Below are 19653 nucleotides of genomic sequence, written 5' to 3' on the forward strand. Positions count from 1 at the left end.
GCGGCCGCCCTCGCGCTGGCGGCCCCCCGCGGGCGCGGGCGCCGCACGGCGCGGGCCTGATGCGGGAGCGCAGCCCGGCGGCGCGGCGGCGCGGCGCGGGGACGGCGGGGACGGCGACGACGAGGAGGAGGATGGCGGGGCTGGTGTGGAAGTGGCCGCGGACGCGGCTGCCCGTGGGCGCCAGCGCCTTGGGCGTCTTTGTGCTGTGCTGGCTCTACGTCTTCCCCGTGTACCGGCTGCCGGACGAGAAGGAGATCGTGCAGGGGGTGCTGCTGCAGCAGGGCAAGGCGTGGAGGAGGAACCACACCGCGGTCGCCGTGTTCAGGTACCGGCCTGCGCCCGCCGGGGGCCGCTGCGCCGCTCCGCGCCCTCCGCTCCGCGCCCGGCCCCAAACTTTGCTTTGCCGCCGCGGGGCCAGCGGCTGGCGGCGCCCCAGCTGCCCCAAACTTTCCTGCCCTGATGGAGGGGGAGCGCGGCCGGGGCGGCGGCGCCGCCGAGGCTTGTTGCCCGCCGCAGCCCCTTGGCGGCTCCCGCGCGTGGGCGGCGCTGGTGGGCCTCGCGCGGGGGAGCGGGTCCGCTGCGCCTTCCCGCCGGGCGCTTCAGTCTTTGCGGCTCGTTACAGAAGCCACGTGAAAGGGCACCCACCTTTCCCCTGGCCTCGCGCTGTGCGCCCTCCACCGCGTTTGCTCCGCGACGTGGCCGCGGAGCGCGGTGCCGCCTCTGTGCACCTTCGCCAGCCGCGCGGAGGGAGAGGAGCGCCGCAGTCGCGGAGCCGCATCTCGCGGCGGTGCAGAGGCCGGGCGCTGCCGCGGCCCGTGGAAGCGTGCGCGCTCGCACTGCCTTGGGAGCTGCGCTCGCGGGGTCTGCCTAAAATGCAGGCTAACCGCAAGGGAGAAGCTGGTTTCCCCTTCCATTCCTGCGAGGGAAGCTGCATTTCCCTCCTGTCCTCTAAGTAACAAATGGAAGAGGCAATCAAACTCCCTGCAGAAAAAGGCCCTTTGTCTTTGGGAAATACCAGGGTAAGCCAGATCTGAATTCCAAGGGACCTCTTAGAAGAAGAGCGGTATATTGCTTTATTTGAGGTCCTTCGGTATTTTTTTTGAGTGCAACTCAACTTTCATTTGTCGTCATCTGGAGCTGGCATGTGATCACTGTATTTCTTGTCTGTTGGGATAACAAAAACTTTACACAGACCTTGTGGTTCTTCAAAAGCACGTTCTTCCTTCATCCCCCAAAGCTTGCAGGGAATATAAGCAATGAGAGGTGATAAGGGGGTGGGTGTTAATACCATCTCATTGGATAGGCCTGAAAGACGTTCCTGCTTTAACCCGGAGTTAACCATAAAGTGACAATAGTGTGGGGTCCTCATCCCAAGATAGTGGATAGAAAAGAAAGTTTTTGGAAGACACTAGGTTGATATTTTCAGATGTTAATTCATTTTAATAGATGCACAGGGTTTTTTTAGGTAGATGAATCCAGATTTCTAAAAACAGCCTAGATGCAGGAAAGATTTTAATGTATTACTTTTATATTTGTAAATCAAATGTTGTTCTGAAAATTGCCACTGGTGTTGCAGCTTTCATCTTAAAAATTATTTTTTAGTCATTTCTGCTATGGGGTTTTCCAAACCAAAATTTTTGACTCTTTGACTATTCCACTTCCATATGTTTTGCCACTCCCTAAGCATAACGATTATCTCAAAGATGCTTATTCAGGAGATCTTCCAAAAAATGAGCTATTGTTTCTTGTTCATTGTCTTGTCTCTTGATGAGCTGGTGCAGTGCTAAATATAATGAGCGTTAAATCAATGTGCTGCAAAGAACAAAGGAAGCCTTTAAAGGAAAACGTGTACTGGAGATGTGTAGTGAGTATATCAAAATACTCAAATAATTGTGATGTAGGGCTGTATTTTTGCTGCATGAATTTGCTTCTCTTAAAATAAGTAGAAATTTTAGAAATTGAAATCCATGTCAAGTGCATTGCTCTATATTGTTAGATGACTGAGAGAATGACACGCTCTTTGCTACATTTTTTTTTCCAAAAGAGCTCTGAAAAACTCCAAGGTTTAATTTCTACTGTGAATGAAAATCTGTATCCTAATTGGAGAGTAGGCATAGAGTTTTATCAAAGTCCTGTGTTTGGACTTTGAAATGACTCTGCCTTCCGTAATATTAAGTGAGTTTTAATAAAAAACATGTTACTTAAAAAGAACCATATTAACTGCTATTTTCCCTAGCCCTCCTGTCACCTGTTCTGGTTATCAAACAGCTGTTTTAGTTCTTTTTTTTTTTTATGCACTTGAGGATAAATCTGTACTTGCTACTGCTAAAAAAAAATATGTATGAGGAAAATGCAAGCTTTCACATTAATATTTTGTTTAATATTCTCTCTGTGGTCCTGTAAAGGTATTCAAATAGCCTGGGTCTTGCTACATAGAATAAATGTCTGACCATTTTGTATCTTTTTCCTCCTATCAACTGGCTTCACTCTTATTGTTGAAGAAGATTGTCACCTAGTAATTAACTTTATCAAAACATACTTTTGAAAAGCAGGAAATACTGTTCCCCTATTACAGTCTGTAGCTGCATCAAAGAGAATTTTAGTAAGTAACTTACCAAGGTCAAAGAAAGCATCTGTGACAGTTTGGGTTGAGTTCTGGCAGCTGAGTACCAGTAACACCCTTCATGTCCACTGCTGCTGCTCCTTTTTGTCTGTTGAATCAGGAAACCCTGTGTAAAGATCTGATGGATGTAAACTTTTGTTTATGCAAGTGCCCATACTGTCCTGATGCTTGTGTTACGTGAGGCTTATTTGTTTGAATATGGATTTGCAGAATTGGTTTTCAAATATAAATACTATATAAATAGCCATGGATTGCTTTTTAGGGGCTCAGTCTTTCACCTGTGCTATGTGCTGCCTTACTGCAGCTGTAAGCAAGGACAGTACAGGCGAGTAACAAAATGAGCAAGGTTAAACCTTTGACTTTGGCATGAATCCATGTTTAAAGCATGCTCTCAGGCTTGATTCTGCATATGTGACTTCTGTGAGTAATCCTTGCATGATGTTTTTATGCTGAGTCCTGCTGATATCAGTGCTGTGGGTGGTAGCGGCTCAATGGTTGCCTAGGTTCTTACAGGAAAGGACAAATCCTGAAAAGCCTGATGATATGGTCGAGGTTATCAAAAGAGCTCCTGGTCCAAATACTTTCTTCAGTTGAACGTAACTTCCCTGAAGAGCTTCAAAATCTGGCGAGTCAGAGTTATTGAGCACAGCCTAATATCTAACTATCACTGTTGGCATCCTTGAAGTTTAAAGACACTGAGGGTATCAAACTCTGCTGTGGAAACATCTCATCTCTGGCAAATACTGAATAATACTTAGCCACAATTCAGATGGTAAACTGTTTAATATTGAACTGTTCACACTACAAAGTGGTCAGAAGAGGAATGAGGCAATCATTAGAGTCACTAATGGCTAATGTGTCTAATTTAACTACAATAAAATGGCTTGTCATCCTTGGAGATGTTTAATGTTATTGTACCCTAATTGTTTTTACAGATTGCTTAGTGTTTTTTTTGTTTGTTTGTTTTTTTAAGGGCTTAGTGCTACTTCAGTGATTTAGACAAAATTTTTGTTAATTCCTGTTTGTTATTACTGAAATAAACAGCATCCTATAGTACTTTTAGGATGATTTTATTTGAAATTATTGCTGTTGATGAAAGGTCCAGCCGTTAAGGATCTGCCTTTAATCTGCCTTATGAGCTGCACACAACCACAAATCCCAAGTGCTGTATGTGTATCTGACATTTTTGCTTCATTTGTTTCCCAGGATGGACCTTCTCTTGGGAGTAACTAAGCTCCTGTAAAGATGCGAGTGTATGACCATTAGAAGTCCCACCTCATTAGATGAAAGAGTTGGGTGGTGATGAGTGACGGAGTTAGAAGAGACCCTTTGGGAAGGGATGAGACAGTCTTGTGCATAAGGCAAAAGAAAGGCTACCCTTGAGATGTGGGTTCTGTTCTTGCTGCTGCTGCAGTGGTTTTGTGTTATGTTGAAAAGTCATCCAGGGTTTATTTTGGAGTGTTTTGATTGAGCTGGTGGCAGGTAACTGCTGTGAACTTTATGTAGCCTGCCTCTGGCCCAAAGCAGCTGTTAGAAGCTGGCTCTGCTCCCCTGTGCTGCTCCATCTGCCAAAACCAGCAGCACCAGCACAACCCCGAGGGCAGAGGGCTCTTGCACTCCTTTCCCCCCAGATTTGGCCTGTTGCCCACTTTCTGGGGACAGAAAGGTGAATCTACTGGCCTGAAATCACAGAACAAGGTGACAGAATATCCAGGCAGTGATGGACTCCAGCACCTTGGGTTTCTGCTCTTGTGCTGCGCAGATGCAGACAACTGTGTGATAGCTGTTCCACAGCTTTCATACTTATGTGAAAATAATGCTCTATTGCACACCATGCTGGATGGGGTCTTACTATTGTGACTTTTACTGTCAGCTGTTATCTGCTAGACAAATTCCTATACCTACATTTAATCACAGTGAAGGTGAAGAACACTCTTTCATATAAATTGTTTTTCATTTTAGATTTTATTAATGCAGAGGTGGAATTCCAGGTCTCTTCCTATTCTGTGTAATACAAATGCTATTGCCAAATTGGTGAGAATTGCTTTAGTTTTATTTTCTTTTTTTCCCTTCTCTTGGTGCAGGCATTGCAAATTATGTAAGTGTTGCCATCTTTACTGGGGTACTTCAAGGGCAAATCTGTGATGGAACTTCAAATTGCTCAAGTTGACTGGCTAAGGTTTTTGCCCTGCTTAATCTGCTTGATGGGACTCTGATTTATTCCTGCTTATTTCACTGAGACATATATAAAGAATGCATTTAGATCTAGAAGTAGAGCTGCAAAATGCTGGATTAACATTAGATCAATTCTACCTCCGTGGCCCATGCGACCACCCTAAAGCCCACTCTAAAGCCATCAGATAGTTTCAAATATTGTCCTTTGGCAATGGCTAAAACCAGCTCATTTTAATCTGCCAAGTAAGTGCTATTACTGCCTGATTATTTTTAATTCAGAATTGTTTACGTTTGAAATGAAATTTTTGGATGTATTTGTATGTGTCTCCTGTGCTTGCTTTTTGTGACTATCTCAATCAGCAGTATCCTGCTTAGGACATGTGACACAGGCTTGTTAGGCCTCTGGACTAAAATTGGTGTGCTGCGCTTGGTGTTAAGTGGGTATTTGTAATCCAGTTTCTTAACCTCTCTGGCTGAGACAGGACATTGTTTTGGTAGGAAGGTACAATTTGAATGGCAGATTAAGAGTGAGAGAGAAGAGGTCTTATTGTCCCATTTTATATTTGGAAGCTGTGGTGAGAAGCATACTGTAGAGAGATCTGGGTCCACATCTTCAAGGTCCTTAGGTATCTTTAACTACCTAAATTACTTAGATAACCAATTCTTATTGTTTTTAAGTTCATGGTATCTTTGCAGATTAGGGTGGTGGTGACAAGGTAGGAATTGACCTCAGAGTTCCCGAGTTCCCTGTCATGGTATCCTTCCTCCTTGTCTCCTAAATGGGATTCCCTTACTGACTTAGATTCTGTCTTCCTCATGAAATGTACAGTTGCAAAGCCTATTTCTAGAATCTGATCTTGCAGAACTTTGTAGTGCTGCTTTATTTTGATTTTTTTTTTTAATCCTATGTTGCCAGCATTTATGGGAGTATGTAACCAGTTTCCTGAGATTCTTGTTTTGTGTTTAGCTGAGAGCATCTGAAGGCCTGTAGCCAGACAATAGGGAAGAGTAGGAACAGAGGCTTTACTGGAATTCAGATTACTCAACCATGGCCTGAGGAGCCTGATATATACATACGCAGATACTTTTGGAGGTACATATATATTTGCACATCTTTGTTTTTCCTTTTCTGCCTTATAGTGAATGGGAATGGGCACTGAATAATCCATACAATACAGTAACTGGTGATTTATTGCTGTACTCATAATTTTCATCCTACTCTGTTCAGCAGTGAAGAGTGTCACTCCCATCTGATGTGTTTTCAGTTACATACGTAAAAAGACATATTTTCAAGGCAAGTTCTTCCTAGGTAAGAGCATGGAAAATGAATTGCCTTTCCCTCTTTAGAATTTATCTTCCCACAGTGAGGATGAACCTCACTGAATTGAGGAGGCTGTTTAGACTGGTCTTCTGTTGTTGTTCTAGGTTTTTAAGCACTAAAAATACTTAATTTTAAATCTTTGTATATATTTTCATCTTATTCTATAAGCTACATATGGTTTCCAAGATGCAAGAAAATTTACCCCAACATTACACACTAACGTGGAATCGTTTTAACACAGTTGTATGCCATTAAATTCATACTGGGGCACATTAATCTGTATTATGTAATATTTGCAAAACTCAGTGGAGATTAGGGTTTCATCATGTCACAATTTTTACATAAAAAACTAGGAAACAATTCTTTCAGATCTTAAAATCCAAGTTCATTAGATAAAGGGTGGGATAGGCAATGGAACTGATAAGTGAAGACTCTTTCATAAGAGTAATTACAGAATTTCTGAGCTTCAGAAAGAAGCTGTGCCTGTTTCCTTCACCATAGAGGTATTTTTAATCTTTAACAAGGTGAATTTAGGGCTACGAAGATGATCAGAGGGCTGGAGCATCTGCCCTGTGAGGAACGGCTGCGAGAGCTGGGTCTGTTTAGCCTGGGGAGGAGAAGACTGAGGGGGGGATCTTATCAATGTGTATAAGTATCTGAAGGGAGGGTATGAAGGGGACAGGGACAAACTCTTTTCAGTTGTCCCAATCTGAAGGACAAGAGGCAATGGGCAGAAATTGAAGCACAGGCAGTTCTGCCTGAATGTGAGGGGGAATTTCTTCCCTGTGAGAGTGACAGAGCACTGGACGAGGTTGCCCAGAGAGGTTGTGGAGTCTCCTTCTCTGGAGATCTTCAAGGCCCGCCTGGATGCAACCCTGTCTACCACGCTCTAGTTGACCCTGCTTGAGCAGGGAGGTTGGACTAGATGATCTCCAGAGGTCCCTTCCAGCCTTACCGATTCTATGATTCTAATTTCAATATGGAGAACAATTTTTCTGCTTTAACTAGGATGCTAGAGGTCATTTTCTCATTCCTCTTTTCAGGAAAAAGGTGAAGGCTGTGAAATTAGATACTTTCAAAACATTTCCTGGGCAGCAGAGTGTATTTTTAAAAAATTGTTATTACTATTTTTAATCAACAGGTTAAATTACTTTGACTTCTCCTTCTATTCCATCAACCTGGAAATTGCCCTCCTGAACTTCTTGGTTTATAGCTTTTCTGCTCAAGAGATGTGACCTATAATGAGGTTCTATTCTATAACCATTCTATTCAGCTGTTCCCACCAGCTTTAAAATTTTTAATCCTCTGTATTTCCTATGAGCATCGTTTCATCTCCTATGTGACCGCTTTTAAAACCCCTGTGTTTTTTCACCTCTTCTGTCTTTTCCCATCCTTAAACTGCTTGAAACCATTCTCAGCTTCCAGGGGACACCCAGGCTCTTCGGACACATCCTTTTATGATTCTCCAATTAGCATACATAGCAGTATTATAAACAACTTTTGTGAAATTATTTACTCTTTTATCTCCCTCTCCTACTGAGTTTCCTGTCACCTTCAAAGTCCTGCAGCTCCTGCTATTGCTCGTGTCATCTGCCATTTTCCATTCTTTATGTGTTGGATTGCTGGCTATCAGACTTTAAAGATAAACTGCAGACTTTGCCTTAATGTAGTAGCAAGATAAGTCTCTCCTTATCAGGTCTCTCTTGCTCTGAGAATGCACAACAAGCTTTAATTTAAAAGCTGCTATATAGGTTGAATGTGTTTTAAAGAGTTCTATGAAAACAGAGCAGCTATTTTGCATGCTTTCTCGTGGGAAAATTTTACCTATTTTTGGCATGTGTAGAGTGCCCATCATTATAATAGATGAGTAACTGCTTTGTATTTCCTTTCAAAGATGAAAGACAAGCAAATAACCCCCTCCCTTTTATTTTTCCATTGATGAAGAGATTTTAATGCTCTGCTGTGTACTCTGCCTTGACCAAATTTCAGCTCTGTAATACTATCTCATCTGCCCCAATATCTGGAGTTTCCATTGTGTGTGATGTTCTACTGCTCTGTCAGTCATGCAGTATAAGATATCCCAGTGCAGGGTGATGAAGTATCTACTCATATAATTAATGCTTAGAAACGCGACAAGATTTGACTCGCAAGTGCAAAAAGCATTTAAAGATGCAATTAGGGTATGATTCTGAATCCAAGGCTCACTGATGTCTAACTCTTCTTTGAAGTCAGTAAGACTTAGGCTCTTTTGGAAAGTGGGTTGAAGACTCTTAAGTTACTTATCTGCGTTTTGAATTTTTGTACTTCTGACTATTGAGGAGACTTGAGTCTCATTCCTCATGTACTTTTATACAGCTAAGGAAATAAAGTTATAAAGGAGCTTGAGGAAATGTTGTCTTGTTACATGTCTGTCTTTTCATATCCAGGTCACTACTGGATGACTCCTCGCACACGGGGAAGTTCTATGAATAATTACAAGTGTGTACATAAATTATTGTTTATTCTGAGCCATAAGCATGCAGAGAGATGTTCCATGTTCTAAAGGATTTTCAGTCCAAGAATGCATTTAGTGAGATTTATCCCAGTTTCACATTTTAGGAGTTTTGATTAATGGAGGGGTTTCCCCTCTGTTAGTGCAAATTTTAAGGCAAAGAAAAACCTGGAGGCTGTTGCTGGCAGTACATCTTCTAAATGTTCTCTGGAAGAATGATCTAAAATCTTGTACTGGGGTTTGGTGTGTAATGGTCCTTCCTTCCACTCATGGCGTGATATGAAGGTACTGCTAAGTTACTACTTGGAAAATGCTTTACAATTTGTGTACATTTTTGTTTTCTTTGCATAGCTTCCTTTGAAGCATCTATTTAATAATTAATATTTAATATTGATCTATTTAAAATGGAATAGAACAGATATTCAACATACAGTATTCTCTTGAAAAATGAATCCCTATTCTAGGATAGTAACTTACAGTTTGTTTACTTCATTTTCCCTAGCAAGTTGCAATGTTAGCAATACTTACATGGTCTTTTTTATATATATGGTTAGACTTTTAATTTCTAATGGGTAAGTATTTTCATTACACTTCACTCTTGCATTTGTCTCAGTCCTCACCAGAATATGTTACCATACGTTACAGGTTGTATGTCAGTGTTGGCTGACTCAGTATTTAAAGAATGTATGACACATGATTTTGTGGGGAGGGGGGAAAGCAGGGAAGAATTGACAAGAGCTTGAAGTTGATGAATCCTCAGCTACTCATGAAATTTGGATTCTCTAATTTTGATCATACTTTTTGTGCCCCTTAGTGACTAAGTGGCAGTTTAAATGAACTGTTCTCCTTCTCCGTTTACTGCTTTGTTCCCTTTTCTTTCCACTTATCTTCTAAGTCCCAAATGGGGAAAAACTGATCATAGTAGCACAGCTACCCTGTTTGCTACCACTGCCTCACTCAGTTGCCTGGTATGTCCATATTCCTACATCCAGATCTGTCTTGAGTGTTCAGTCTTTGTTGTCTGTCACTTACCGAGCAACACTGATAGTCATTAGTGCGTGCTGCTGCTTTGTGCTGTCATGCCGCCTTTGCTGGCAGCCCCCAAGCAGCAGTGTTCTCTGATCCATCCTGTGGCACTGTCTTTTCTTCCCAGCCCAGGCTGGTGTCCTGCGTCTCACCCCCACACCACACGTCCTGTGTCACACCCCCGCACCACACAGCACAGGGCTCTTCTGGTGCCCTGCTCCCCTAACACACTGGCAGCACCTCTGCATCGTCTTCAGGTACTCCTCAAGACTCCTGCTGCCGTGGTAGGAAGTCAAAGAGAGCAGTGAGAGCTGCAATGGGACTTGAAGAAGCAAGACAAAGATATAAGGATGTTAGAAGAGAAAGGAGGTATGAGGCTAGATGAGGCATGAGTATGTGTTCCCCTTTCTTTTTGAAGCATCTTTCTTAGTTGATCTTTGTGCTCTCTCATGGTGAATCTGAACTGTGGGAATCATTGACTTAGTGCAGTCAGTCTGGATTGTGTGAAAGCTCCGTGGAAACAAGAAAGCTGGGAGCCACAACTCAAAATGTGTGGGCTCTGTCACTGTGTGGACATCCCAAAATAGTGGAAGTGTAGAGTGTAATCTTTAGATTACCTGTGCTTGTTTATGGGTAATTTTTCCCGTTTATCTACTCAGGTGATGTTCGATTCTTGCTCATCTAGGTAGGGTGTAGACTCTGTAAAGATGGGAAGCTCTTGCCCAACGGTCTATGGCATTGTACCGTCTATAACTTAATGGTAATATAAAAAGTGTGCAAATAAATCCTTATTGGGCATGGCTGTAACACGGGATAGAAAGGAAATATAGTAAGCCTGAGGCAATTGTGGAGAAGTGCTGTTGGATGAGACAAGAGCGGGAATTACAGGGAGAAGTCTACTGTTTCAGTATCCTTACAGATTGTTACAGTGCTTGCACAGCTGCCTGCAGTTCCCACAGCCTTTCCTGGCCTTAATCAGATTGCTACTCTAGGAGGGCAAATAGTGACAGACCAACTTGTGCGTTTGTCATCCCTGCAAACAAGTAAACAGGGAGCAAATGCAAAGGGAAATGGGAAGAGCATTGGCTTTGTTCTTCTCACAAACCTTAACCACAGGAACTGGTAAGAAAAGTATTGCTAGATTGGCGAGGTGGTGTTTTTCTAAAGCATAGAGGACATTTCTGCGTGATGTTAAATAGGACTCCTTATGTTGCATACTACCTGGCTCTTGTGGACTAAATCTTTCCAAAGTGTTTCCAAGCACTTCCAGCAGGTGGGGAGTATATATTAGTGTGTGTGTGTGTGTGCGCGCGCGTGTGTGTGTCTTGGATGGAAAAGCTGAGGATAGCCAATTCTGGAGTATATGAGTAAACTACCAAGATGCATGGAGTCCTTACTGATGTTTAGTAAGCCTGAGTGGGCAAGTGCAATGCTAAAGAAATTGCATCAGTGGAAAGCTGAATGTTTCTGTTTGATCCAAATGCTTTTGCAGAGCAACAAGATTTCCAGAAAAGTCAGAACAAAGAAACAATGTTTTAAAAGGAAGGCAAACAAGGAGGGAGACCCTTCAATGAAAGTAAGTCAAGTTTTGGGCAGGAAAAGAGTGTGCTTTTCTAGTAGGGAGGAAAAAAAGTCTTTAGAAGGATTTGTGAGTTCATTGAAAGATCCCAGGCCATGCTAGTGGAGATGATCGTAGCCTAAGGACTACAACGATGTCATGTAAAAAATACATACTTGCTTTACTTTGTATTTCCTTTTTACTGGGCTTGTGTAATATTTATACTGTTAAATAAGAAATACTGATGGGATGAGAAATTGTGCAACCCTGTCTGCTTATGTTTGCCTGCATATCTCTGTCCTGTACCTCTGAAGAGTTAAACTCTAAATCAGATAGCTCACCTGTAAGTGCTGAGAGAGGATATGTTTTAGCACAGCCATTCCTTGGTTAAATGGAAAGAAATTTAAAGTTATTACTACTTCAAGATCTTCAGGAGTATTAAGATGTATCTTGCCAAGAGTCATGCTATCAACTTTTTCAGTCTCCAGAGCTCTGAGACTCAGCAGTCTGGGGAATGTCCATCTGGGAAATTTTGTGTGGCTTGGTGGTGGTTACTGCTCCCCTCAGAGGAGGAACAGGTGATGTTAACTTGATCTAGGGACATGCTTTAATACACCTTACTCTGGGAACACTATAAAGTTTGCTTTCCCCCACTCCTGTAATAAGTGTGCTAGCTAAAGAGTCAAGTGAAAAAAAAATGTAATATTTCGTGTAATGAAAATAGCTGTGAGGACCAAAAAACTCCTTCTCCAAAATGAGGGGCTTGAAAAAATGAACAGGGGGTATGTAGCCAAAAAGGCAAATAAAAGGAAACACAAATCCAATGTGGGTTGTTGTTGTCTATTTTTTTTTCTATGAATTAATCATAATTCTGGGGACCTGAATCATGATTTTTAAATGGTAGGGATTGCCATAGTGAAAATTACACAGTAGCCTATAATTAGGTGCATTTTTTCTTAACTGAACAAGCTGCAACAGTGAAAGGAATAGGAGAAACAAAACCAATCTGGGCATTCCTTTATAAAGCGTATTATTAATTGAATATTGTCTTGGCACCCAGCAAGCATCTAGCACAAACATGTTTGCTTAGGCCTTATGGACAAATGCTGAGTATCTCCAGGGTTTTGTATGCCCACTTGGATAGAGTAATAAAAATGCAAGATATTTATTCTTTCTATCGCACTCTATTTATTCTTTGTAAATGTTTAAGCATGTCTAGGAAGGGAATGGCAGAGTATAGAACTTGAGCTAGCTGATCCAAAAATGGTAACAAAAACAAAAAAGTAAGCCTATCATTAGAGAAATCATGCGTTTTCATAGTTCTATTTAGACAACAGAACAAGAGAAAATACTTATCTAGTGAAGTTCAGTAAATGCAAATAGTCTAGCATGTGATAACATGTTTATTTTTACCTTAGGTGTTTGATTAGTGAATATAGTGGGTTTTTTTCTCCTTTTGTTTAAAAGGACAGTTTTATACTTCACTTGTCAAACAGGCCATTGCTAGTAAGTCATATACTAAGAGGGTTGAATTTGTCATTCCTGTTCCCCACCTAATCTGTGGAAGAACATATTGGCTGGGCTGGGTAGCAATAACTTCAGCTGGTTTTGTAAGTTCAGGACAAATTCTGCTTCTGTTGTGGAACAGTAGCTTTACATCATGGATGAAAGTGAAGTTACCTGCGCTGACACTGGGGTAAATGGTGGGGTTTCTAGTGGTTTGAGCTGTCTTCGCTGTAACCGAGCAAGGAACATGTGTGTAATTTGCTTTCATTTGAAATCATGGGTCAGCCTACATGAATATCAGCTTGCTCAGATCTCTGTTGATCTTACTAAGTTCTGTCTTGAATCTGACTTGGTTATTTTCCTTTAGGTGTTTTCTTGGGCTGCTTATGTGAGTGTGCAACAGAATTTTGTCAGACTCTTACTCCCTTTCATTTAAGATCATCAACTTAGTTTGTCTTAGAGAAATTAGACAGTAATTCTAAAATGTCTGAAAAGCAAGTTGTTCCTTCTCTGGAAATGTACTAGAACAGCCTACAGATATTTCCTAAATTGTTTGATAACTTCTAAGAAAAGATTTCAACAAGTTTAATAAATAAATGACTAAAGTTTTGTCACTTCATTATCAGCTTTTTCAATTCCACAGTAAATGGATTAAATGTATCAGGAAGAAAGTATGAGACATGCTGACTCTGGACTAGGTACTGAGCACATAAAAATGATTTTAGGTATTTTAAAACAAACTTACAGGCAATATTCATATAGTCTCAGGATGTGTTGTTGAAGGACTAAGTTGAATGACATATTTGATGAATTTTTGTTTTTCATTTCCTCATATTTACAGGATTTCTCAAAGGTATTAAATGCTCAAAGGTCTGTTTAGGATTTCTGCTTGCTATTTCTAGCAGCATGTTTTAAATATTGATGCTATAAAAGATTGTAAATAGAATATTATTTGTGAGAAGCGCAAAAAATAGTTTGCTTATATGTATTACACACATTGTCAGTGATTTAGGTGTTCTACTGGCACAAAATGAAAAATGTTGATTAACAATGAAAAGTGGTAGGTATTTTGGGTTCATCCTTCCCCTGAGAAAAATGGTGAACTACCTTTCTCCTCAAAAGAGGAAGAACCAAAATTTTCTTCTTTATTTATCAAATTTGTTATGAAATTGAGTATCTTAGTAGCAGACTTGCATTGGTTTACTCATTTAAACTGAATCAATTTGTGATGACTATTCAAAGTTATTTTCTACAGCTAGCTTTGCTGTAGTGTCCTCTTTACTTATCAGAATCTTGTTTGAAGGAGTATTTGTCCTTGTTATTTTTAGCAGCTCTTTGATAGAGGAATCTGTTACTACCGTATGCAATAATGTTTCGACCCTCCCAGTATTAAAAAGGGGAAGAAATGTTACCAAGTCTCCAAATCTGGAGTTACCCCTAGAATTTTTCCCTTCCCTTCTTTTATCATGTCCCTGTCTGAACTCTGATACTGGTGTGGCTTTTCTCTTTTGTGAGCTTACACACAGGTGACATTAAAATGTAAATAGCTTCTCGCTAATACTGACTCAAGAATAACTTGTGTCCCAGTGCTTTTGAAGCTTATTATCTTAATTCTTTGGATCAACTCCAAAACTACCTCAGTTGTCACCATCATCTCTTCCCATTTTAAAGAGTAAGTTGTTCTATAAATAGGAGTACTAATTAGGCTTCATTTGTGTCCCAGTTCCCTCAGCTCCTTTTGTCCCCCATGATGTGACCATTGGATGAGAGATGGTGGGTGCTGATTGAGCAGCTGGCTGCTGACAGCTAGGCTGCGTTGTACAGCATATACATATGTATACATAAAACGTGGGAGTTCTGCTGGGATAGGGGCCATCGATTGGGGTCTGCCTTCCAAGCTTTCACAAAACTTATAGGATCGTAATTAATTTTGATACTTCCTTTCCTCCCCTCCCCTTTTAAATGTTGCTGAAGTTGACTAACAAATTCAGATATTAGTGAGGCGGAAATGATGCATATGTCAGCCCATGCCCTGGCTTATGCTTTGTTTCCTTAGTTTATTTAAAATATGTATCCTTTTCTCTCAGGTGTCCCCGACAAAATTCCTTGCTGGCTCCTAGCATGCTGGCTGTTTGGCTTCTTAAATCTTTTCAGGCTGGACTGGTCTCCCCGGCTCAGCAGGGAACAATGTCGCCTTTGTGACCAGAGGCAGGAAGCTCCCCACAGCTGCCAGACCTCTATCTTCCGCACAGCAGGCTTCCCCTTACAAAACCCAAACTTGGACCAAACTGTAAACCATATCAAGCCATCAAGCAGGGAACAGACAAATTCCCACATTCTCAAGGACAAGAGTGCATTCTTTCTGGTTTTGGACAAGCTACATACAACACTCCTCCTCTCCCCAGTTTACTCTCCTGGTTGCTGACTGTTCTCACAGAAAGGATATTTTTCTACACTTGGTGAAAACTCAGTTTTCTATTGGGAAGCATATCAGAAACTACCTATCTGGTGAGAAGAAGGGATTGTGAAATTGGGTACTCCAGAAGGGAAGAAAATACATTTGCTTGGAAGGCAGTGAGGGAGGGGATGATGTTGAGGCAGGGAGGTGGAGGAGTCTTGAAAGGTAGGAAGGGAGGTGGAAGAGTTGTAGATTTGACACAGTAGAGGAAAGTAGGTTGCAGTAACAGAAGCACTGGAAAAGAAGAAACAGTAAAACAGAATAAAGTAAAGAAATGTTTATGTGAAACAATATACAGAGAAGAAAGACTGTAGTTAAGAAATTTGAGAATATGTGGATAAATCAGAAAGGCAATCAATTAAGAATGGTCTCTGTATGAAATGTTTAAGACGGCAGTTTAAGATCAGATCAATTAGGCAAGATAACCTAAGGAAGTAACAATTAATTAAAATAACATTGGTTAAATTATTATAATATCATTTAAGATCAAGTATCAACTAATTTGCTGGAAGCAGATCACTTAAGTAAACTGAGGGGTCCAGTTTCAGTAGACTACATGAGGTATAAGAGAGGATATGAAATTGTAATATGAGAGGGCATTTTCATACTACAAGGTAGCAGGAATGAGAATACTTTCGCTCCAGAGATTACTTCCAGACCTCATTGCTTTAGCAGTAGAGTGATGAAATGTGTGGAGTACTGCCCACTCACTGCGACTGTCTCTGGTACCTGTCCTACTTAAGAGCTGTGGTAGGGAAAATGTCCATATGGTTAGCAATAAGACAAAAAACAACATTTGTTGCTCTGTTTTTTTCATTCTGTGAATGCATGTTGCCAACGAGACAATCCACATTGTGAATTATTGAACTTTATGTTCACTGATGTTTAGACTGTCCCCTGGGATCTCAGCATATTATGCTTAAGAATGATGAATTACAATGGGCAATTCTTTGACTATCTAAAACTGGGCCTAGTTACTGCAGTTTTGGGGTGAGACTTTAAAACAAAGGCATTCTTTGTTCTTTCTGGATGTCACCATAGCATTTCTGCTGAGATTGTCTCCTCAGTGCTTCAGTAGGGTCACATACATTGTTGACACTAACCTGATGCATAGATAATGTATATTCAGCAACAGGATTTCAAGATTGCTCTGTGCTGAGTGGATTCAGGTATTCCAGAATTCCTTGGCCATTTGCTAGTTTTGGCTCTGAACTGTGGGGAAAAATCTGGGAAGCTGAGGGAGTTGCAGGAACAGAAACTGAGCTTCTACACTTCTGGCTGTCAAGTGCCAGCACCTTCTCCAAATGGATCTGAGTGAGCAGGAGGCAGAAGGGAACGCAGTGAAAATCTGTGCCTCAGGACTGTTCATTTGCTTGCTCTTGTTCATTTACTTACTCTTGTTTGTTCACTCTCTCTCTCCTCCACCATCCAATGGCTGTGGAAATACCCTTTCTAAAGCCTTTGGAGATCTGCAGAGCACATTTATGAGAGGTCTGCAGCATAAATCAATTGCTAACTGACACGTAATATGGTATGTAAGAACACAGAAATGTGTTTAGTAGGATAGATTAGTAATGTTCGTTAGTTTAGTTTCCTGTCTTTGTCAAAGGCTGGCACCAAATGTTGGTGGGAAGTCATGCAATAGGTAGAGATGCATATTATAATCTCCTCAGTCCAGAGTATACACTCTGCTACTCTCCTTCCTTGTTTCCCTCCGGAGCTTAAATGCCAGCATTTCATAGGCCACAGTTGCTACTGATGATCACATTCCCAGCCAGTTGTTCTTTGTCAGTGAAGAGCAGAGTCACCTGAGCATTGTCCAATCAAAATCCATATTAAAAGTTATCCCTGATATCCTCCAGAAGTCTCCTGGATTCCTTGCATTCCCACTATGTTGCCCTTCCTGTAGATGACAGGTTAAAGTCCCTCATCAGACCCAGAGTCCATGATCCAGAGACTGTGCTGTTTAAAGAAAGCTTCTGCTACCAGTGGTCTGCCTTGCTCTTCTGAAACTGACAACATGGATATTGGTTTACAAGCAAACTCCAGCTAGTGATCTGATTGTAGGGGAGATGTGGAGTTGCTCAATACCATCTGTGACTGGAGTCAAAGGGAGGGAATTTGAGAGGCCAAAGGTAGATGGGGAATAGGCAGAGTGTTTATTCCTCAGGCAGAAGAGAAAACAGTATTTGAGAGCAAATAAAGAACGTCTCTGTTGTCTGTGGTGATTACCTAGTGTGAGATGAAGGCAGAAGATCTGAGCAAGTGCTCTGGACCTCAGCTTGACTCCTAACATTGCTACAGAGAGAGGCACTATATATTGGCACTCCAGACTGTGCAGTGACTGCATGATTTTCTTTTAAGAGCAGTGTGGATTCCGCTCCCTTCTTCTGTTTGGAATTGCAAGGATGCTGTTGTCTCAGAGATTTTTCCATGGTTGTGAGTTCAGGATTTTGTCTTGTTCATAACTGCAGGTTTACGAATCTCCTTTGCAACTTTTTTCAGAACTTCGTTCTGGTGTTTTTTGTTTCAGATTTCTTTGGGTTGTGGGTACTCTGTGAAAACTAGGGTGTGTCAGCTAATTAAACGTAGGATTTCTACAATCCTTCAAGCAAAAATATTTTACTGTGATATGTGTGGCTTTATATGTCAAACACTTCAGGTTACATTTTTATTTAGTATTTCATAATGTTGCATTATATATAATTCTCACAAGCATTGCAAGGTAGTGTGTTTTGCATCAGAGTAGTATGCCAGGCAGCCAGCTAAACAGCAAGAGTTCACATATTTACTACCTTAGCTCTAATGAATCCTGTTGCTGGGTTTTGGGGAACATATAAATCTGAGAAAGATGGAAAACTCTAGAGCAGAAAGGAGAGGGAAAATAAAAATCAAGACATGTATTCTCTGACAAGGAATGTTTCCAGTAGCTGTAAGGAAGCTGTTTTGCAACATGGGAACCTTAAGGTATCTTAAATTGTTCTCTGTGAATGTGTGCATATGCAGAGGAGGTAAAATTATATGGCTGGGAATAGGTCCAGCACATGGCAGAGGCTGGAGAGGTAGATGGAAAGTAAAGATCTTGGCAGAGTTTTCCCAGAATTTCAGGTCCAAGAGAGCTTAGTACATAAATCACATTTATCCATAGGGAAGCTGTTTGATTGCTCCAGGTAATGGAGTTTGTGCATTCCTGACTTATTCCTAGCAGTAAGGAATATAGTGTAGCAAATTATTTAATTACGCTATCTAGAACATAGTTCTTGTCTCCTCTTCACCTATTCTTTTTCATTGCCGAGCAAATGCCTGGCTTCTATTATTTCTTCTATGCCTGTTTCACCAAAAGGACAAACCACTAAACATTGTGGTATATTGTGAAACTTGGTATTTGTTCTGAGTGCTGCCAAATATCAGCTGTTCAATAGTAATGGCAAGGTTGTGCGCAGTGAGTTGGAAGTTGGAGTTGAAAAATATGTGATGACCTTGGTGACTGATATGCTATGCTTCAGAGCCCTGACAAGAGGTAGTGATATGCCAGTTAAATTCTGGAAGCTTTGGAAATGTTAGAGAAGTATGTCTTTGATTTCAGCACCATATGAATTTTTCTCCTGAAAGGCCAGGCTTATGTTCTTGGATTATGCTGGCAAATTCTTTCTAGTCAGTTTGGGGAAGTGTTCAGGGGAATACAGCCAACTGTTCTTGGAGAGTTGTATCAAGTCTGGAAGATCTCAGATGATAAGTCTCTGCATGTCTTTGGAAAGCAACATCTGACAAATAAAAATGCAGGATACATTTTTGGAGGAAATACAGAGTGCTTATTTCCCATTATTTAAATCTGTTCCAGGAAATTCTTGACATTTTATATGCTATGGACTCAAAGTGTAAAATTGTGTTAGAGAACAGTGAGTTGGTGCTGTGTTTCTAGTCAAAGGGAATTGGCTCAGTTTAGGTTGCTAGTGAAGAAGTGGTGTGACTCTGAAATGTTATGTTGTGGATGGGAACTGGGAGAAACTCTGCTGGACTCTGACATCTGTTACATTCCAGCTAGGTTATTTTGCATCGGTGAGCATTGATGAGAATGGAGATCTGAGCACATTTTAACTAATCACAGAAGATGTTTTACCTAGAGTTATCAGTAAGTTGGCAGTACTGAGCAAATGGCCAGAGTTTACTTATTCATTAGGATTTTATCCTTTCTGATGAGATGCTAGAGGGAGTTTGGTGTGATGGCAATTTTTGTTAGACATGTTTGGAAAACACTTTCCTGTGATTGTGTTCCTTTTGTCTAGACCAGGGGACAGACAACAGGTTTAAATGATATGTAGTCACCTATGAATATAGCAGATTGAGATTTAACATATCTAATTTCTCTGCATACTGCTGCTATAGTTTCCTCCTGCTGAAGTAATGAGAAGAGAAAGGCACTTCTGGACACTGACAGCTCTTTCCTGCTTTAAATACTCACTTTAGATTCACAAAGTGAATTTGTTACCTATGG

The 19653-nt window shown here is 41.1% G+C and overlaps 1 protein-coding gene across 1 annotated transcript in view; it reads left to right on the plus strand.

Annotated features, from left to right (window-relative positions):
• Nucleotides 1-122: 122 nt before the first annotated feature.
• ST8SIA1 (ST8 alpha-N-acetyl-neuraminide alpha-2,8-sialyltransferase 1) overlaps nucleotides 123-19653 on the plus strand; it is a 122551-nt gene continuing 103020 nt past the window's right edge. Inside the window, exon 1 of the mRNA XM_062570593.1 lies at nucleotides 123-325. Within this exon, the coding sequence (XP_062426577.1) occupies nucleotides 132-325 (194 nt within the window). The 5' untranslated portion in view covers nucleotides 123-131. The remainder of the gene's footprint in view (nucleotides 326-19653) is intronic.

Source organism: Rhea pennata, chromosome 1 (genome assembly GCF_028389875.1).
Source record: "Rhea pennata isolate bPtePen1 chromosome 1, bPtePen1.pri, whole genome shotgun sequence".
Classification (NCBI taxonomy): Eukaryota; Metazoa; Chordata; class Aves; order Rheiformes; family Rheidae; genus Rhea; species Rhea pennata.